The sequence below is a fragment of the Dunckerocampus dactyliophorus genome, chromosome 4 (assembly GCF_027744805.1).
Source record: "Dunckerocampus dactyliophorus isolate RoL2022-P2 chromosome 4, RoL_Ddac_1.1, whole genome shotgun sequence".
Taxonomy (NCBI): Eukaryota; Metazoa; Chordata; class Actinopteri; order Syngnathiformes; family Syngnathidae; genus Dunckerocampus; species Dunckerocampus dactyliophorus.
Window position 1 is genome coordinate 12,909,874 of NC_072822.1, and position 22,663 is coordinate 12,932,536.

At 40.3% G+C, this 22,663-nt stretch overlaps 1 protein-coding gene across 4 annotated transcripts in view; it reads left to right on the top strand.

Moving 5' to 3' along the window:
- The window catches only part of fam172a (family with sequence similarity 172 member A), a 190,853-nt gene that overhangs the window by 145,262 nt on the left and 22,928 nt on the right, over nucleotides 1–22,663 (top strand). Inside the window, exon 11 of one of the 4 annotated variants that reach the window (XM_054772501.1) lies at nucleotides 6,437–7,331. The exons of the other annotated variants lie outside the window; for them this stretch is intronic. Coding sequence (XP_054628476.1) covers nucleotides 6,437–6,531 — 95 coding nt within the window. The 3' untranslated portion in view covers nucleotides 6,532–7,331. Of the gene's footprint in view, nucleotides 1–6,436; nucleotides 7,332–22,663 lie in introns of those variants that run through there. 4 annotated transcript variants of the gene reach the window in all.

The window sequence follows — 22,663 nt, forward strand, 5'->3', positions numbered from 1 at the left end:
TCTTGTTTTTTTCTTCTCTTTTATAATTTTTCCACTTCCTTTTCTTACAGCTTTATTTCATTTTGTTGCCGTGGGGTAAACAAAACACATTCCTTTTTTTCTTTGCAATGTAGGCTGTTAGACAAAAATATGATTTTAGTTAAGTTAATGAGAAACCTTTAGAAATTTGGAATGTAACGTTTCTTAATTTCTCACTCTTATAACCTACATTTGAGTATTTTATTTTTTTATTTGTAGCATTATTGTTGTTGGACTTCATGTGTTTACTATGGTCCATATTTCCTCTTCAAGACCAAGCTCTTTCCCTGGAGAAGCCAGGGTCAGATGGGGGAGCTAACGTACACAATACAGTAAAGCATGCCATGAATCCCCAAGCCTCTTAGCTACTGTGGGTAGTGTCCATCCCTGGTCACACAGAGGGCATCCCCAGATTAGTGCTTCACGGACATGGATCTCATTTGCCCATATGGCCTCTTCTCATTGAGTTGATATAGGCTGTAATCCGCCCAGCCTTTACCCCTGACCTCAACATGTGGCAAACCACTTAGGAAAAGAGCACACAAAACCTTCGCAACACTTTTGATGGCTGCTCGACCGTAGAGTCAAGAATAAAGAAGATGATTGTGAAAAATGTATGTGCATTGGTTATCGTCTTATTGTAGTTCATCTCAATCTAGTTTTCTGAATGTCTGTGGTATTGCTCACCACTACTGTATATGGCTCTACAGTATAGTCAGTAAAAAACATCATAATTACAGTTACAGTTCTGTTGACTGGTTTGAAGTCAATCCATGGGGTGAAATAAATCCATAAACCCCCTGCAAATCCCAAAGATTGCTAGCATTCTTATTCTTAGAAATCACCCTCATCCCATAGTGTCCCAGTATCACTGTCGCCTTAGTAACAGCACAGTGTATCACAGTGGTAAATGTTTGCAGGAGAAGTTTAAAGAATGTTGTACAAAAGGTGTTAAGCACCATGCTACATTGGACTTGTAGTTGTCTGTAAACCTCCACAGTTGCATGTCATCCAACTGTCAGTTAACAGTTTAATTTGAGTTCATCTTATCCATTAGATCTTTTTTTTTTAAAGAACATTTATGGTATACTTATAGTATCACAGTATCATAAACCAATGGATGATGCCAGGTGAAATTCATTGTGATTATTTGTAGTTTTAATAAAAACACAATACGGAACTACTGCAGTGCCCCACATACAATGTGTATCATTATTTTTCTTTCTTGTTGACTGATGAGCGTATAAACAAGACAAACTAAGGAAAGGGTACCGCCACATTAGCACATTTCCGCCGAGGTTTTTTTTTTTTTTATGTGTGTGTATTGACAGTTAATGTCCTTTAACACATGCAGGTATGACTAGTGAAATACACATAATCCTATCTTAGCCCATGTAAAGGTTTCCCTACAGGTGCCGCCATAAGGCGAATTTAGTTGATGGGATAAAGTAGATTAGTGCAGGGAGAGCTAATCTATTGAGTAATCACACGAGAGTGTCACTGTAAATGCTCCTAAATTCCTGACACCTCATGTTTAAGACAATACACACCTCTATGGAGTTCAACTTGAGTCCTTCTGAGCAGGCTTACCTTGAAATAAAAGTAAACATACTTATTCCTCCTGTAACTGTTGAGTGTTACTCCCTATTGATGTATAGTTGTTGACAAAACTATGTATTTTTATTCGTTTTGGACCAAAAGCACCCGCCAAAGTGACACAAATTAAATGCAATGTTATTGTTATGGGTTATGAGGTCATTTCACAGGGTTTAGCTGCTAATTAACTCACCCATACACACATACTGTATGCTCAACTGTTGTGATGATCCCATGCTGTGATCTAACATCTGGAAAATACAGTCAATTTACTGTGACTGTGTGTGTGCGTGTGTGTGCGTGTGTGTGCGCGCGGGTTTATGTACGCATCATTCTGCACACTGTTTTATGCTTTCTTGCTTAGTAACTTTGCTGCCTCTTATAAAGAAACTTAACTTTCAACTCTCCAATCTTCATAAATGAGGTTCTAAACAAATTTATGGTAAATATGGTATCACTTGAAAAGGCAGAAATCATACATGCAGTGACAATATGTTTTTACCACGTGTTGCAATTGAGACTTCCTTCATCATTAGTCTTAAATCCTGATGCTCATTTGTGGTTTTTCGCAGAGGAATAATATATTTTTAAATACGCATGTAGATAAAAAAAAAAAAGAGTGTATTTCAGTGGTGGTTTCAAGTGAGCCGCGGTGACCTTGGTTTATCCCATGTGCTTCATGTTGACAGATATAAACTTTATTAACCAGCCATCTCCCAGACAGGAGACAAACAGCCTGCAAAAACTAATGTGCGCTCATATTAGAAAAACATTGCAATTAGAGAATGAGTTTTCCCCCCCCCACTGAAAGCAGTACAGAGTAGAGAGGAGCAAGTAATAACATAGCTTGTTTGTGGTCTTGGAAGCAGCAATTATATAGTGCTTGGAGAGTTGTTGTGCTTCTCATGCTTGTTGTGACTGTGAGTAATGAGAGGCTGTGCTGTTGTCTCACTGAAATCTATGGTTCCTAATGCTCAACCCTTGTCTCTGCCCCACTGTGCGTTTATCCACCAACATCCCTTTCTGACCATCACCACCGGCCTGTCATCATTCTACACAGTCCACAGTGACCTTTCACCTGTGTCAGCTGATTTCTCAACTCTAGAAGCAGTCCACTGTGCCTCAAGCAATTTGGCAATGAATGTGTCTTAATGGGACTTTGCAACAAAATGCAGTTTCTGACTGTTAAATGGAGTGCGCTCATTAGGTGTACCTAATTAGGGCCAGTATTAGAAAATCTGCATTTACAAAGATAATACTGCTCAGTTTTTTACTTATTGACACTGGTGTATTAACGTAATAATATGGTTGTAGTTTGAAGTGACTAGATCACATCAGTGCAGGTGTAGTCTTGTCTGCATTCTCGCATATACAGTACATAGTCCAACACATGTTTAAATCCTCCTCAGAAGAAGACCGCGGGTACAAAGTGTGTTATCTCGTTATTTTTTAGCTTTCCCCCGCCTCCTTCTTCCCTGCATGCTGTTCAGCCAGTATGTCGCCAATCACAGGGTTCACTTGTCAACGTGTACTCCCACACAAACTGCTTGTGTGCACAGACATCTACATGTGCATGGGTATGCTCAGCGACAGCCCCTCAACACGTAGACACGCTTGCAGATTACGCCCTCCCTAATATAGACACACTCACACGTTGGTCTTCACACACTCCAATTCTGGGCCAAGTGGCAGGTAACACAAGTTTGGAGTATACGGGAATGCTGCCATACAATAAAAGAGGTTTTCCATCCATGAGTCTAAAGCAGGGGTCTCAAACTCAATTTCACTGGGGGCCAGTGGAGGTAGAGTCTGGGTGAGGCTGGGCCGCATCAAGTATTGGGGCTAGGCCTGGGAATTTCAGGGTACCTCACAATACGATACAAATCACAGTACATCCATGTGATAACACCTCTGTTAGTTCAGTGTTGGTGTTTACTTGCCCCTGTAAGTATGTAAGTAACACTGAGCTTGCCCGGATGTTGCGGGCTGCAGTTACACTACTCTTTGATGTCCAGTCGCGGGCCGCAAGATACGATTTGGTGGGCCGAAAATGGCCCGTGGGCCGTGAGTTCAAGACCCCTGGTCTAAAGCCACGTTTCCAACAAAGTGGTACAGTGTAGTACAGTTGACCGCATTGTTTGGAATAGTAAATCCAAATGTAGAATTTGTTGTAGGTAGGACGTGGATAACTGTGTCAACATTGGTAATATGGAGACATCATACCAGCATGACACATAGCGGTAAAACAAAGAAGATGAGTACACTGTGGGAGGAGGAGGGCGTAAAAGTATTCCAATTATTTCTATCCATCTTAACTCCCTCTTAACTTATGAAGTTTTTTTTCCGAAATTGTACCATTTCGTCTCCCGATGCTATTTTACAGCACTCATACTCTACCCTGCCCTCTAAGCAAATGTGACGAGATGACAGCAGCCTAAACAAAAAAAGACTAGATTGCCAGGAGCAGAGTAAAAGGACTTTGCTTTGGGAACACTTTGTGAGTGCTAAGTGAGGTTGGCACCAGCTGTTGGAGCGGAGTCTCGGAGAACTGAAGGGAAATGAATTGTGTTTGGCACCAGGCACCTATCAGCCAGTAATTAGTATAGCTAACATCCCAGATGAAGGAGTCAAGTCTAGGTCAGTGTAAAAAACTTCAAGGGTCTTAACGGGTAAGGGTCAGAGGCCAAGCCGTGCCCCCTCCCCTCCCTGAATATAAGCTCATGCCGAGCATGCTCAGATTTGCTGAAATCTGCATTGAACTTTGATCTTAAGGTGCTGCAGCCAGTCACATGTCAGGCAGGCTCCTGTGGATCACTTTGGATGTGTTCATGTTAGATTGTCTCAGTAGTAACCCAACTAGGAGATTTGGCCTTATATCCTTTGAGGCTTTTGACATAGATGTTACATTAAAGCTTAAAACCATGCTTTAGATTCCTGCCCTGCTCTGGCCCCAGGATCTATGTTTTCCTACAACACAGTCTGCTCCTTTCCCCAATCAACAGCGATCTCCTTGTATGTATGAATTATTGCACACATGACATCCAAATAGATTGTTTTGTAACGCAATTTCTGGGAACCACAATCTAATCCCTTTCATAAATGGCAAGGTTGTTGTGATTGATCTCCATAAATGTATGTATGTGTGTGTAAGGGTGGATGTGGGAGCCAGGGTGCTGCCATTCCCGGTTCCTTAAAAGACCTCTAATCCTCTAATGCTACCATAATCTCTTATAATACATTCAATATTAGTCTACAAATGAAATGATAATAAAGTGATATGAAAATGTTTATTTCCAATGACAGAGTACACCAAGGATTTAACCAAGGGGTTTAATCACACTTGACACCCGGTACATGTTTTGTTGACCATGGCCAAGGGTTTATGTCTGATGATGGCCTATAACCCTCGAACACTGGGGGCTAAAACCTCATCAACCTCTTGACACAGACTGGCATATCTATATTTAGCTCAAATGACAACTTTCATTTACATATCCATTGTACAGGATCCGTGTGTCCCTACGACGATAATATGCAAGCTAGTATTGTTCTTTACATTTTCCAATAAAAACTCTTGACTTTTGTCAAAATGTTCAGGAGAAAAACTGCCTCTAAAATTCACATCACATAATTAGCCTGTTTTTTGCTTTTTCTTTTGCTTGTTGCCAACAAGCAGTGTTAAGAGAAGAATGTGTGTTTTTCTGTTAACTGTTGTAACTCTTTTTTATATTTGTGTTAAGAATGTCAAAAAGTGAGGTTCAGCTGCAACACGACACCTTCGCTTTTCTCTATTGAAGTTAAGACACTCTTATTGTCTGTATGTTCTTCTCATACTAACTTGCTTGAGTTACTGTTAAGAATTTGAAAATTAGGGATGAGCGAGTACCCCACTATCTGTATCTGTATCTGTGCACCCATCTAAAATATCTGTATCCATATCTGTACCTGAAAATGAGCGTGGCTTAAATCAGTATTTTTTTAATTATTATTTTTTGTCCTGTCCAGCCATCTAAATGCCCTTACGTGCTCTGCCAGGGAAAGGTGTGAGACACTCTTCCCCTGTTATACAGAATTTATTTGGGTTTGGTGTTTTGTTGTTATGCAAATTTGGAGCGGCCGGATCGGAGAAGGAGGGGATAGAGAAGAAGGAAAAGAAAACAGAGGGGGGAGTGCGGGGACAAGAGGAAGTCAATACAAAGAGAGACAAGGACATCAGCAACAACAACAATTGCGACAACAATAACAAAACAACAGAAACAAACAAGACTACATCAGTAAATGTCTGTGACGGTGATAAAGACCGTGACGGAGGGGACAAAATAATATCAACAACCACAATGATAATATTTGCGAATATTTGGCTGGCAAAGCTTGGCCTGGCTGTATGAGCTTGCTGGGGGGTTGGAGGGTGGTGGGAGGCAGGCCCTCTCCTTTCATTTCATTCTCAGTGACAATTACACATTCACACTTTTGCGCACATTTACAGTATATGCATGAAGACATGTACATATATAGAGAGATAGCGGCATAGAAAGTGTACACACGTACATATACACACTCACAGTACATACAGTATGTACTTCCCCACATAACTCACTGAGTTAACCAGGGTGTTATTATGTTGTTGGTTTTATTACAGTGATGGTGATGTCGGCAATATTATAGTAATTATTACAATAGTGTGCATTACAGTTATTGTCATTCTGTTCACTATCATAGTTAATAATTTCATTACTACTACTCTTACTAATATGTATGACTGTTTCAGTGCAGTATTATCATTGTCCATCCATCCGTTTTCTATGCCACTTGTCCTAATTAGGGTCGTGGGGATATGCTGGAGTATCCCAGCTGACTTCGGGTGAGAGACGGGGTACACCCTGGACCAGTCGTCAGCCAATTGGAGGGCACATATAGACATAACAATCATTCACACTCACATTCTTATTCATTTTCTTGTGTTTTCTTTCTTTTTTGGGGAGAACGAACAGAATAAGAATTTCATTGCGTAGTATAACTACCTGTTTTACTGTGCATATGACAATAAAACTCTTGAATCTTGAATCTTGAATTCATACGCATGGACAATGGAGATTCAAACCTAGGTCTGCCCGATCTCCTGACTGTGTGGCCAACATGCTAACCACTCAGCCACCGTGCGGTTATATAAAGGAGTGCTTCTGCTGCAAAAAAAAATAATAATAATAATAATGTTTAACTGTGTGAATTTTGTTGTTTTTCATTTATTTTCAGTGGTATTTGTTGTGATTTTCATCTGCTCAATCTTGGCCTAGTTCATGTATGTTTTTTTTCCCAAGCATAAACGTAAGCCCGTTTCACAAATGAGAGAGCCATTATATCTGTGCTCTCTGGGTTTTGAACTTCTCACCAACTAAGCCTTTGTCCCCACCCCATCTCCTAGTAAATCCCTCGCCCACCCCTCACCTGCCCATCCGTCACCCTTCCCCACCCCTTTGCCGATCCCCGTCCCCTCCAGGAAATGATATTATGGTGTCTGGATCATCCTCATTGCCTTCCTCCATACTGTAATCCTATTTGCTCTGTCATGTGTTGGTGTTCACAGATGGTGTGTGTGTGTGTGTGTGTGTGTGTGTGTGTGTGTGTGTGTGTGTGTGTGTGTGTGTGTGTGTGTGTGTGTGTGTGTGTGTGTGTGTGTGTGTGTGTGTGTGTGTGTGTGTGTGTGTGCGTGGGCGTCTGTGCGTGTGTGCGGGTGTGTGTGTGTATTTAGAGAGTGTGGTCCAACACAGAAACACACACAGTCACAACCACCCGATCGCAGGGGTGCTGAAATATGGATGACTGTAGTATTTTGTCTCAAGTTAACCTTTCTGTGCGTCACTTTCATCTTCTTCCCCCTGTCCTGCCGTCCTTGTTCTTGCCATAATGACAATGTTAAACTCTGTCGCTGAGTGACTGACTAGTTTTCCGCAGGGTTAAGGGCAGGTGTTATTGGCTCCCACTTATTGTGGAGTCTGGAGCAGATAGGGAGAGACACAGAAAGAGAGAGAGAGAGAACACAGCAGGGTGAGAGGTTTTTGGCCGTGGTCCAATAGTTGGCGTCTCGGCGTCCACGTTTAGTTCCAGCTGAGTGCCCACAGTGGGCATCGCCGCACTGCCTTCATTTTGACCTCTCGACCGAGGACCACTGCCTGCCTGTTTCCAACACCCCGTTTCATTTATCCTTTTCTTCTCTGTCCACCCCCATGCTCTTTGTATTCCACAAATGGCTTTATAACAGCGAAAACAGAGATGTTTCAGAATTGATCTGTCACAGCAATGAACCACTGGCTTGCTTTTTGGCCTTTGTACTCTACATAATTACAATCTTCTTTCATGGTTAATAAAACTCTTGTGGACATTATTTTGTGCTTTCATTTGTGTGTTAAGGTCAAAATTATTGATAGCCTGCAGTGCATGGTTATAAAATGCTGACATTGAGTTTTAACAACAAATATACTATTGATCAAAATTTTCAGACTAGTTGAAAAATTGCAACAATTTACATTTTGTGCTGTTGGAGCTTAAGGATGTTCTTATCGAACTTCAAAACGCAAAAAGAAGAAGTAGGAGTGAGACAAACAGACAACCATTCAACTGGAAGAGGCTATTTATCAGCTGATCAAAAGTTTAAGACCACAGCCTTTAAAAGCCAAAATCTTGGCAAAAATGTGGATTCGGTGTCACTTCCTGTCAGGCATTCACACTGTCATGAGCTCTTGATGGCAAAGTCAACGCGGTCGGATTGTTGAGCTGCATAAGCAAGGCCTCTCGCAGCACGCCAGTGCTGCTGAGATTGGACGCAATAAGACATTTTAAATTTCTTAAAGGAGCCTGAGGGTTATGGAAACAAAACGTCAAGTGGTAGACCAAAAAGAAATGTCACTGGCCCTGAGACGGAGAACCCGATTGGCTGTCCATCAAGACACAGGACGATCCTTGGCCCAAATGAAGGTTTTTTCTGGTGCCAAGTGCAGTCCAGTGACCATCAAATGGCACCTGCGAGAGAAGGATTTTAAGAACAAAAGCGTCTCCAAAAGCCTCGTCTCCTTCAACGCCACAAAATTGCCCGGAATTTGCATGACAGCACCAAAAATGAGACATTGAAAGGTGGAAGAAAGTTTTATTCTCTTCATTCTCTGTAATCTTGACGGCCCTGATGGCTTCCAACGTTACTGGCATGACAAGGAGATCCCACCTGACATGTTTTCCACACGGCGTAGTGGAGGGGACGCCATCATGGTCTGGGGTGCTTTTTCCTTCAATGGAACAATGGAGCTTCAGGTTGTGCAGGGTTGTGGAGATGTTGCAGGGGGCATCCCTCATCATTGAAGGCCTTCGTCTGTGTAGTAATGAATGGGTTTTTCAACAGGACAACGCTGCGGTTCACAATGCCCGCCAGACAAAGGACTTCTTCTTGAGGAATAACCTCACTCTTTTGGACCATGCTGCGTGTTCCCCTGATCGAAATCCAATTGAGACCATTTGGGGATGAATGGCAAGGGAAGTTTCCAAAAATTGGCATCAGTTCTAGACAGTGGATGACCTTTGAGAAGCCATCTTCACCACCCGGAGCAACATTTCCACTAGCTTCTTAGAAACACTGGCATCAAGCATACCCAAACACAAGAATGGCACAGCTACTCATTACTGAGTCTTTTCACAATCTTTTTTATTATTATTTGGATTTCAAATTTGGTGGGGGTTTGGCTTTTTTTTTTTTTTTTTTTTAGATATGGTCTTATGGTCTTGGACTTTCCCCTTGTGGGACTAATAAAGGCATATCTTATCTTATCTTAAACTTTTGATGAAGAGCCTATTTAAGTTTAATGGTTATTTGTAACAAATTGCTTATTCCAAAATGTTATTGTCTCACGCCCATTCCTTCTTTTTGCATTTTGAAGCTCTACTTAGAACCTTCGAACAGTGTGAAATGTAAATTCCTGCAGTTTTTCAAATGGTCTTAAAATGTTTGCACCATTCTAAATGATCTTTGAAAACTCTAGCAGTACATTAATCATCAGCTTGTAATTTTACGAATTTATGAATGTTTTAAGTATTCCAAGAAGCACAGAATTTCAACAAATCAAATACAATGTGGTTTATTTCCATATTTAAACTAAAGTGCAGAGCACATTTTTGAACATTGACAACAATTTCCTTGTCCCCAGAGGATAGTCTGAACTTTCACCGCTAAATTTTAACTCTTTTTGTGTGTTGTCGTTTTGTGATTTTCCCTCTGTGTTATTATAATAAGGACATTTGAAGAATAAGTAATTAATTAGCAGCTATGAAGAACACAAATGTGCCAAATGGGCTTCATTCAGCCACAACAAAGTAAGACCAATTGTCCTATCTCAGCCTTCACATAAGAAAAAAAAAAGAAAAAATGTCATAGTTAAAAATCATTTATGCTGAAGACGACTATACAATGTAAATACTCTCAAGGGACATTACCACAGAAATGACACTTTCTATACCATCTTTATATTGACTACTCTAAAGTTTATACAAGCTTCATTTCTACTATGCTGCCTCAAAAATGACTGTCATAAAAATATTTGAGGAATGTGCTCACTTATGTTAGATACTGTATATGCATATGCAACAGGCATGCATGTATGTACAGTATATTAAGGTCATTTTCAATACACTTTTACTCTTGACGCTTAGTGTATTTACCAACATCTCTTAACTAACAGTTACCTACAGCATGTTCCATCCGCTGGCATTTTTACACATGTAATCATTTCACACAAATGTGTGCATAGTTTGCAAAACACACACCATCAAAGGCTGCCTGACTGTCTGCTATCTCCTCTGCCGTCCACAAGTTGTAGACATTCTTTGTGTATGTTTTGCGATTGAAAAGTGCTTGTTGATCGTAAACTTCCCCTTATGTTCCAAGACATCGTTTAGCCCTGCTTTTGTTGACAATATTCGGGGACTGTTGAGTGCGACCTAAACAGTGATTTTTGTTGTTAAAGGAGAGACGATGAGAGATTATCATCACACGTAAACATCTCTGTTAATGTAAACAAGGAGGTACGAATGTGGGGGATGCATTTGGTTGATTAGACCAGGGGTCACCAACGTTTTTCCTTGTGAGAGCTACTTTTACAAAATGAAAATGGCCAAGAGCTACTCATTTTTGTAACATTTATTTTCAGAGCTTATTTTAAACCCAAACAAAGCGAATATGCTTGTTTTACCAGAACATGAACAAAATGCTGGTGTCCACAACTCACATTTTGTATTTCAGAATGCATTTCTTTCTACTGTTCTTTCATTATTAACTGAAAACCTGAATGAAAAGCAGGCTTGCGGGCACCTCATGTGGTCGTGGGGGGCCCGTTGGTGACCCCTGGATTAGACAGTTGACGTGCACGTTTGAGGGCTACTCAGTGACAACTTTGATGGGCGAAAATGGTGATGATTGGCCATCTTTTTTTTTGTGTGTGTGTGAATTGACGTGATCGCAACATCACAAAATCCTGCAGGGTTTCCACCTTTTTAAACAACTGCATTTTTAATTGAATTTGTCCAATTTCCAGAAAGACAGTAAAACAAAACAAAACACATTTTTTTCGGTTCTGGTAGAACCATCCTGAGCACATAAATGTAGACGTGTCAATTTTTCTACATACTGCACAACTGACTATGTCAGTCTCTGTAAGATAGTCAGCAGACAAAAGCGGTATTTTTTTTTCCTGTTGCTGCTCATATTATCATAAAGTAGGACACGAGCTCTTAAAAGACATATCACATACGCAGCAGTTTTTATCAAAATGTAAAAATGTATCACACTGAGGGTTTTACTCATCAATATAAAGCAATGCTGTTCAATAACACTGCAAGCTGCAAACACATTAATAAACATATTGTTGAATTAACCTCTCTCTGACAGAATCAATGAAAACCAAGCATTACCTATACAAATGAAGAGATTTGACAAAGTTCTGCTTTGGTAGGATAATAATAATTACACAGTGAATAATAATACACGTCATATAGCACTCTCCAGAATAAAAAAAGAAATGTCCTTGTGAAATGTACATTAAGAAATGTTTGTTCTCTTACTGAGGGTAACTACATCATTTTACACTTGTTAAGAAACCTAAAATAACTTTTCAAGCATGTCAAACTAATGCGAAACTCAATCCCTTAACAATAAACACTCTCCATTGAAGTGTTGTGATTTTTTTTTTTCCTCCAGTGACTTTCTTCTTCAGCAAATGTTTTTTGACCATCAGCTGCAAAGAGCACAAAGCCAACAGCCAACTTTGATTCCATCTTGTCATTATGTTAATCATCATTCTGATTAATGCGTTTAAGCGCTTAGTGACATTTGCTTGGCATTTGTATGACATTTCTTTTGTGTCGGTGTGAAGGAAAAAAAAATAGAACTTTCAGTGCAGATATATATGTTTGTCCACTTCCAGACACACCACTAAGTCCTTGCTTATTTAGTTATCAAAGGACGTTTTAGTTTATCAAGTACTAGGTAAGCCAGAATTGTCTTTGAAATGTTTTTAAATGCATTTGCTTTCATTTTGAGTCATATTTGCATTTTCAAACAATAAAATGATTGAAACTTGTAATAATACAAACTACCTTCCAACAGCCAGGCTTATTTTGGAAGATTGGATATCGAATCTCAATGGGAAATTCCTGTATAATATAGGAAATAATTAAGTAAAATAACTACTCAATACAACAAGGTTAGAGGTGAAGTTGTTGTTTTTGGATGGCTGCTGGGTGGTCAGAAGACCAGAGGTTTTCCAGAAAGCAGGTAGATTAAATATTGACAAGATCAGGGGTCAGGCGACGGAGCTACACAAGCTTGAAATAAACAGTGTGAGGCGCATGGCCAGTCATTATAGCACAGCCGCATGGCCACGCTAAACCTTGAGCCATTTGATAAGTTATTACAACCATGCAAATTGTGGTGGTTGAAGTATTGGTATTACATTCCTGTCCAGCCAGTTCTATTGGGAGGGTGTAAGAATTTACATTATACTATTGATTATGCAAAATGAATGTCTTGAACCTTTATATTATATTTATTGTAACTGAGAGAGACAATGTATACTGTATATATACAGTATATACACAGTATACTGTATATATATATATATATATATATACAATATTAAATAAAGTTTATAAATGAATTGCAGTGCATATTAGAACGCAATGTTATTGCAATCACAAAACATGGTACTTATGTGCACAAAGATTTCTTTGTAGTTAAGTTAATTATTATTAATTATTAATTACATTTTGTCTCTTTCTTTGTCTGATTTATGTTATATATTTTTTTTTTTACTTAAAAGAAGAACACTACAGATGAGCACTGTTTTGAACAGTAATAAATCATACGGTGATGCTCCAGCGCTGTTTTTTTCTCAACTTTATTCTCTGGTTGGGGGTACGTGACTGAAAAATATATTCCACAGGGGGTACTCAGGGTGCCCTTAGGTTTAGAGTTGAGTATATTATGGGCTGACTGATTTTACACACCAGGCCTCAGGAAGAGTTGACTAGTTTATACCCCAGTGTAGTATATTGTTAGCAAGTTTATTCCTAAGGTTTAGGATAGTATATTATGGGCCATTTCACTTTACCAGTATAGCCCAGAGTTGGGGGAATAAAAGTATATACACTGTATACAGTATAGCTTCAAGTCTTGGTTGAGGAGCTGGTATATGTTAGATTGTACACCTTCACACCGCTTGCTTTCCTTCTCTTGTTCTTACACTGCTGTGTCATTTAGTCTCTTAGGTGGTGCAGTGCATCCAGCAGGCCTGTTTTAGGATGATGTCATTTGGGCTAAAGGCTGTGCAAACACTGTTTTGACCTTGGTTTTAGATCTATCAATAGGGGTCTGGTTTAAGAACAGAGGAAAGGATTGTTCTCCATCCAGAGCAACGTGTCCTGGCCGTGATTGCCACAAGTTGACTGACTGGCGGGATATGTCAGTGGTACGCCTGACTCAAGCTGTTCTAATAACCATCTCTCTGCACTCTTCTCCTTCATTGTCAAGGCCCTGCACTCTTCTCGTGACTTTGCCGTGTTAATTATGGGAATGCTTTTTATTACCCCACCTTTTTTTGTGTGTGTGCTTGCACCTTCTATGCCATTGCGCTCTTCCTGATTCTTTTCCGCCTGTGTTATGCTCCTCTTCATCAGCACAAGTAAACACTGGCTGACATCCCAGACATCACAGAGCTATTGATCTGGTCTGGTCAGTCTCTGTTCAGGTTATGACCTCCATGTCTAGAATGCAGCATTGGACTGAGTTAATAATAGCAGACCATCAGGTCAAACTATTGAAAACACCTGATGTCTAGCAGACCCGCAGGTGTAATTTTCAGTTGGTGTACTGCACAGACAGATTGGGACGTTTGAATGAACATGTTTTACCAACAACCTCCATGATAAGGTTATTTTAAATTTACTCCACGTGTAAGAAATGACAGCAGTTTTACAGCAAGTTTAAGTGGCTAACTGGCATTCTGTGCATGTTTGAGCACTGTGCGATGTTTAAAAGACAGGTATGCGATACAATAGCTCATACTGTGCAGCAGGTGTTTTCACAGGGTTGAATTTGATCATTGGATTACCGTCAAAGCTTCAGTTTACAACGAAATGGCTTTTTTTGTCCATTCAGTTCCAAATCGTATAAATTATTCTGTGTATATATTAGATGTGTGACAGTATGCCATAACCTCAGTTTGGTACGTACCTCGATTTTAAAGGGTCCCTGATATGATTCATCAACTTTGCTTAAATATGTTATATATTGTTTGTAATTATGTTCTACATTATTCCTTTTTTGAACGTGAACGGTAAATTCGCAAAAAATACATTTATAGTTCATGGCTTCACCCATGACGAACTAGCTCTGGCAGTTCAGTCTCATTTCCGGAAGTGACGCCACGGGGGTACTATCACTCACATCACAAATGGTGTACGAGACATAACCAGTCCATTCAACACTTTAAAAACAAACAATAAAATCTTAAAATCTATTTTAAAGCACACAGGCAACGAGTGCAGGGAAGCAAGAATTGAGGTGATGTGCTCCCTCTTTTTGGTTCCTGTTAAAAGCTGTGCTGCAGAGTTGTGGACTAACTGTTAGTGAGAGAGTAATCTGTGGTTTATTCCAAAGTAAAGCGCATCACAGTAGTCCAGACGTAACGAAATAAAAGCGAGCCAACCAGACCTTGACTTCGCTTAAGCACTTGAGAAAGGGTGTCAGGGGGGCATGGTCATTTTTTGTAAGAGGTAAGTACATCTTAATCTAAAAATGTGTTCATACCGTACTTTCAAGCCAAATGCTTCTTGTAAAGGTGTTCAAGGTGCGCCTGCAAAGCAGTCATCAGTGAAATGATCACTGCAAAGAACATAACTCGGGGTGGACGTCCATCTAGCTCTCCTTTTTTGCACTTGCTTCGTCCATTGTTGTCTTAAACCTTGCTCTTTTGGAGAAAAAAACCCCAAAAACTTACAGTATCACTCTGATACTGTGAACATCCAGCAGCAATACGTTTTGGCATGACGGCTATTTTGATGAACAATATACTGAACCAAGTCGACGATCTGCCTCGAGAAGCTTTTGTTTACTCTGCTGTAGGTGAGAAGTGTCACCCTGATGACATCACGTTCGGAAATGAGGTTGAACTGCAAGAGCTACTGTAGTTTGTCATAAGTGGCGCAACATGAATGTAATATTTGAAAATATACTGTTCACTTTCAGAAATCGAACAATGTAGAACATAATTACAAACAATATATAACAAATTTAAGCAAATTTGATGAATCAGGGACACTTTAAGGCAGGGGTGTCAAACCCGTGCCATGGAGGGCCGAGACACTGCAGGTTTTCTTTCCAGCCAGTCACTAAAGCAGGTGATTTTAATGATCAACACCTTCAGTTTGAGGGAAGGAGCTCATCAATTAAATCACCTGCTGAAGAAACTGGTTGGAGAGAAAACCTGCAGCGTCTCGGCCCTCCAGGGCACGAGTTTGACACATGTGCTTTAAGGTCATGATACAGTTCCATTCGCAGAACAAAATTCAAAACATAAAACTGCTTAGCTTTTGTTTAAACTCCTTTAATGATTGTTTTAATAATAAATAACAAAACTGCAAACTGCTGGCAGGTAATCATCAAATAAATCCAATTCTCAAAAAATAAAATAAATAATACTATCTCATAATTTACCATTCATCTATTTATCATTTAAGTTTTGGGGTTTTTTTTTAAGAAAGTGAAGATTTGAGAATACACACATTTGTTGCACAAAGTTGTGTTGTGCAATGGTTCGCAGATGGGCAGCGATTAATCAGAGAAGTAACTGTGAAGTAGTTTGCCATTAGCCTGGAACGCTCTGAGGCATGCTAATTGAATCAGAAAATTAGTGACAGCACTGTACTGAGCTATAATAGGCTAGCTGTTGCTTGTAGCAGGTGCCAGCCCACTCAGCTGTGGAATAAGGTATTTAAGTCGCATTAGCAACAGTAAAAATATTCCTTGAAATGGAACAGTTAGATTTTCTGCCTGTTTTCACAGCCTAAGTCAGCAGGAAGAGCCACACAGCCAGCGCTGCTTGCTTGCAGCACAAACACATTAAGCCTGTCGCTGCAAAACAAATATCCGACTGTGCAAATAATTGATTCATTGAAGAACAAATGTGAATATCTTATCATTAGAGACGTATTTGATGCAGATCATGTGATTCATTTTGATATTTAGGTGCCACAACAATAAAGGTTTTTTCTTGTTAAAAACTGTAAATATCAATCTTTATTTTTTAGTTCTCCTCCTTTTGCTCTTTCACCTGCATTTCCTTTTGCTGTCATCCTTGTTACTCCCGTCTCTCTTCTCTAGCATCCCCAGGGCTCGTATTTGATGAGATCGCTTTCAGACACAACATGAAAAAGTGAGGAGAAATTAAAAATTGATCACTTTTGAGCACAGGGTGGATGCATACGTTCTTTTTAGGTTCTCCATAAAGTTAGAGGTACAGGCAGCCAAGTGAGGAAGCGGGGAGCAAGGCAGAGAGAGTTATGCAAAGGAACACAATTCCCCTGGCAGAGTCTTGTGCTCTGTTGTTCTCAGTTTAGAACATACTATATGCCACACAATACAATAGCAGATTGGAGGACAAGACTTAATTGCATTGCATAGTGCATATGACAATAAAACTCTTGAATCTCTTGAGTCTCTTGAAGACAGGAAAAACCAGGTGATAGGAACGTTTTTAATGTGTATAGGATGCCTGTGAATGTTCTCATTCATCCAGGTCATTATATTCTCAGGGCATTCAATCGATCGCAACTAGATTGTTCAGGTTGTCTTAGAAGACGTTTCGCCTCAGGCTTCATCAGTTCATGCTCAAAGACTAGGTGGGACACACACCAGTCAGACTAGATAGGACAGCTCTAGTCTGAGAGCCTGGTGCGAGATCCAATCTATTTATCCTCAAAGGAGGAGGCAGGTCCGACAGGAATGGTTGGCTCTTTAGTGGCGTTAAGCCAACAATCGTCGTTTGGGTGGTATCACATCCGCCTGAAACCAAGGTGACTCTGCCTTGTTTATTTCTTAGAGGCTAAATGACTGAGTGTTTTAGGAAAGGTTGAAAGGACAGCATTGTACGTGGGAGTAAGGTGGTGTTGTCAATCTTCTAAAGATCTCTACGTTTGTGTCCATCAACTTTGTCACATTGTAGCCGGTTCTTTTTTTGGCATTTCCTCACCTTCTTAGCTGATCTAAACCTGGGCTACGTGGGATAATACATACAGTAGAATATATACAATGTACATATACAGTTTTTAAATATTTTTTAATCAAATTGTTTGCTAGGTGATACTTTCTGGTGGTGTTTTTATTTAATGCTCTAACTATGCAGTTGAGCACCACTTACCAACCATTACCAACACACACACACACACACCCCTCTCCTTTTTCTCACCCCTGCTGCGAGGAAAAGGGCACACCCGCTCTTCAACTGCAGAGCATTTAAATTGAGGTAACTGTAAGGTTTGCTTGATCAGCTTTTAGTAAGAAGACTCTGGCACCTGCTGTGTAATAGACCCTCAGGCACTTTGACAAAGTGTAACTTTAACTTTCAGTGTTTACTACAATCACCGGGTCATCCTAAGCATGAATATGCTATTAGTTATACTGTAAAACAAAAGCAGAGCCATATTGCTGTGAGCATACTTTCCTTTGGTGTGGGTCATGCAGTTCTTTAGGAATCTGTTAATATCTTCCGTCAACCTTTCAACTTTGGAATTAAACAAATGAAAAACATCCAACTGCTACAGTTCCCTGCCAACTTGTTTAACAATTTCAAATCTCGACTTCAGGCTTTCTAGACAGTGAATCCCTACATCGTCATTCCATTGTTCCAGTCTTCCCCTTGTCCCTTCTCTGATCCCATTTCACAGTGGAACCATCATAATCTTTCCGCAATTTCAGACTTGGCCAGCAGTCCAAAGCAATGCGAGGGCTGCTGAACTCTTACCCTTTTCCTTGACTCCCTTGCATATCTATCGAGCATCAGTCTGTTTTTTGGTGAGGTTCTCTCTATGGATTTGATATGCTTTGAATGATTCGATGTACAGTTTATGAAACTAGATTAGGATGTTGAGTACAACTCAACAATGCCAAATCTCTCCTATTATCCAGTTAGAACCCAAGTAGGACGCTAACGAGTGAAGAAATTAATTGTGTTCCATGAGAAACAAATGGGGACTGGTTATTTTCCATTCTGTTTGATGAAGTGTACTTTGCAGTTTCGAGTGTAAGTGATCACTAGTTAATGATAGAAGACCTGGCCAAAAGTCTACATGCCTGTTTTTTAAAGCCTCAACAAAACCTTTGCTTGCCTTGTCAGCCTCAGTTTTAGTCTCACGCTCCCTTTCACTGTATCTCCTGTGCTGCCTTCCAGCCTCTGTATTTCCCCGCTATCAGGAGTTACATTAATGAGATTGAGGTTTTTAACAGCTGAGTTCAGCCCCTGCGTATTCTGTGCCGCCATTCAAAGGATCAGGAGAGGCTAAAATTGAAGGCGCCGGTCCATGTAAGCACATTGTTCTTGGGACTTATTGCAGGTATTAAAGTTTAAATATTAGGGTTTAGTGATCCCAATTTGAGTTTTTTTTACATTTGATGGGTGAGTCATTAAGTGGAATGAAGCTGAAACAGGTTTGAAGTCGATCTATGGACCATGTACAAGGTAAAAGCAAGTTCTATAAGACAACAATCATGGTCGAAGGATCCTCTGTTATACTCTCAATTGCGCAATATTAGGGTAGTACCCTCATTTTTTCCAGCCTTTGTACCCTTGGAATTTGGCTTTCCCAAATGAATGCCATACCTGTACCTTTTTGGCCCTGACATTGCTCCAAAAAGTTTCACTGATGACTCTGTGTTTGAGAGTTTACTTTAATGTACTGCAGCAGTGTTCTCTGCTTTTAACTGGATGTACTTGGGTAATGCCGCATGATGAGTGCATGCATGTGTGTGTCTATGTGTGTTTGCGCGTGTATGTTTGATGACTCGTCATCATATTATCCTCTTGGTTGGCCATGGCCCTTGTAACTTAAGCATTGTAATGTAAATACATTAAACTAAGATGCAGAGGGCAGAGCCTGATATCCATCCTTTCAGCGCCACAATCCTTCTACGTTTTGAGGTATTTTTATCTTCCTTCTTCTGCTGACAGAAACTTACGGTCAAGCTTCATAACCTGCCACCAACCTTTACTTCCACCCTTCACTGCCCCCCAACCACCCTCACTATAGCTGACCATAAGTCTCAGCCCAAACCTGCCTGGGGGTAACAGGGAGTGCCAAAGGTGCATTGAGTGACGTGGTACTCTGGCTGACCCTTGCATGCTTGGCAGGGCTGCCTCCCTAATGAGATTAACTGGGTAATGCCGACTCTGTGTCTGTTTCTGCTGCCGCCCAGTCCGGCCCACCCTGGGGCTCTTTATTTAGCCAGCTGCAGGGCAGGGTGCGCCAGCATTCACAGGTCGAGGGCAGGACAGGACCCACATGCCCAATGCCCCCCCCCATTATCCTTTCCTCACATTCCGGTCTATCTGAACTGCCAGGCCTGTGTTTGTAGCATCATCATTGCAACGCTGCATTTTTTGTGTCTTATTGTGTCTGATTTGTCTGTTGTCCGAGCATCGGCGTAAGTTCAAATTCATGAAGCTGCATTTCCATTTCTGCTTTTCAGGCACACTAGCTAGAGTTTTACCAAAAAGGAATAAAGAATGTGTGTTATACTGTTCAGGTTTGTGTGTGTCAAAAGAGGGAGAGGACAAAAGAGGTGGACAGTTACCAATAAAATGCAAGGCATTGTGTTACATAAAGGAACACCCACACTAAACATTGCCACCAGACTTTTTTTTCTTTTTTTTTTTTAGGCTTGTAGAGTTTGGCTAGGAGCCAATGTGCATACGATATCACTGTCTTCTGTCCTGAAGTCTTTGCCTGACTTTGATAGCCATTGCCATTGAGGGGCCTATTCTTACAAAAATACAGTATGTTGGGACTTTATGGGAAATGTAATACAGTGTATGTAATTCATCCAAAAGCAGTGTCTTTCAGGGTTACTCATATTTTTTGTTGTTATTTTATAAAGGAATCATATAACGCCCCCTCCCCAATATATTAGAAAAATCTGCACAATAAGACATAAAAATATTGCGTGGTTCTCTTGTTTTGGACGAGTCACTGTGCATGCTCATCAAAGGGAAAATTGTCAGTTCAAATGTAATATTGGGCTTAACTTTTCCACAAAATTTTCATGTGAATGTACTGCAATGAGCTGATAAATCTGTGATTCTCAACTTCTTAGATCGAAAGCATATTTCTTCATATTGTATATTTATAAATTTCCGACTGAATTGTTCACGCGTACTCTGATCCCTTGACTCCTGCACACACTTGAAACACACTTGAAGCCCGCCAACTGAGCAAGGAACTCAAGAACTTCATCTCTCATGCACACAAGTGGTTTGATGATTGTTCATAGCAGCGTAAAGTGGGAATCTTCTCACTATAGCTCTTTAAAAAGCCACCAGGGTATAAAGATACCCAAGCTTTGACCACCAACCTGTAGCATGCAAGTCAGCCAAGCAGCTAGTTAGCATTAGTTATTGAAAAATGTAGCTTCTTTTTTTTTTCAAATATGGCACTGAATCTTTTACCAATGTACAACTGTAGTGCTCTTTTTCTCTTCAAGCCGTTTTGTCCTTTTGTTTAGGTGGCTTTTAGAGATGTTATTATTACCCGTTTTAGTGGTGAGCCAGTTTAAGTGCCAATTAAACGCCCACACCTTTGTCACTGAGTGTTTTTATGAGGGTCCTCCACACACAGGCCCATGGCACAGGTGTGCCCCCCCTCAACTCGAGGGTCACTTTTATACAGGAATGTGTGACAGCTCCTGTGAGTGTGACAGTAGTACTGCATAGGACATCTCATATACCCAGGTGTTCTTGCTTTATGTGTATAAATGTACTGTAAATTTTAACACCTGCTTGGTGGTAGCTTCAGGGCACAGACGGGTTCAAGTTGCACCCAAACAAACATACCCTACCGATGGTTTCGTCTGGGTGCATGTCAGTACATGTCTGCATATGTAACAATCACAGTCATATCTCAATGCAATTGTCATTTGCGCTGTAGGATTGTGTGTCAAAGTGTGCTTTTATGCCGATACATTGTCAGATCGTTCCACACCTGGTGACTGCTCTTGATCACATTGCCATCAGGTTTTGACTTTTTTTTTGCTTCCTCTGTAGTCATGTGAGAACACCATGGACCAATGTGTCAGCTTCAGCCAGGATCAACATTTCTAAGGCCCATTTCAGGTGTCTGTCCCATTTCTAGGTGTTGGAGGTGAAAACCTCTCACTTTCATAAACACACACACTGACCAGAATGTGCTCTGAAGAGAGCTTGCTATCTCCCTGTCTCTTTATCTATCACCACAAAACAGACAAATCACAAAAAACACTCTGAAAAGAAATGAGATGCACACACACACACACACACACGTGCATTTGCACACACACAAACACATGTATACCATCTCCTATACCCCATATCACACAGCTGATATGAAGGTTTTGGAAAAGAGAAAAGAAATCTTGATGAAGGAAATGGAAATTGTGTGGTGGATTTAGAGGCTTCCATGTTAATCTCCGAGGATAGCTGCCAATGTAATAGCCGGGGAGTTGGAAACGTAATTAACTGGAGACCTTGTCCATAGACGGCGGGTCAAGGGAATCGCAACCACACTGCATGTTTTCACTTCAAGGCATTGCTCTGCATTTCTATAAACACAATCTCTCTGAACATTCGCACCCCTGTTTAAGTATTTGGTAACTATTGTTGACTTTGTGCGTTAATTGCTCGTTCCTTAACCGTTACAAAAATAAACACTTTGGTTTGATGAGCTTTTTATTAAATGATAGCTGATACTAGCATTTTATTTGCAGCTGGCAAAATGTATCAAAACTTTTCTACATATCTGTCGATCTCTTGTTGTGATAGTACTTTTGTAGGAATTTGTACCAAAATCAAGTCACTTTAATTAGCAGACAGTAACTTAAAATGTGTTTTTTATTTAAACATCTTTAAAATAATTTGCATAACTGGTCAGAAATGTGACTGAAGCATTTTTGTTAAAGACCTTTTCAGTTGTTTTCAGTGCATCATGTCCCTCATCATTGTGGAGAGCGTTTTGGAGGCACTTCTCCATTTATGCTCATGGAACAGGTGCCAAAACTGTGGAAGTGTCTGATTTAAAAAACATACAGTGCTTAACCTTTTGTTTGATTTCCTGCTAAATTCTTGGCAGACCTTGACCCACATAGCTGCAAAAAACTTAGGCCGTCATTTAATTTGTTCTTTTAGCAATGCAGTGTTCCCTCGTTTATAGCGGGGGGGGGTACGTTCCCAAAATAGCCCGTAATAAGTGAAATTCATGAAATAGCCAACTGAAT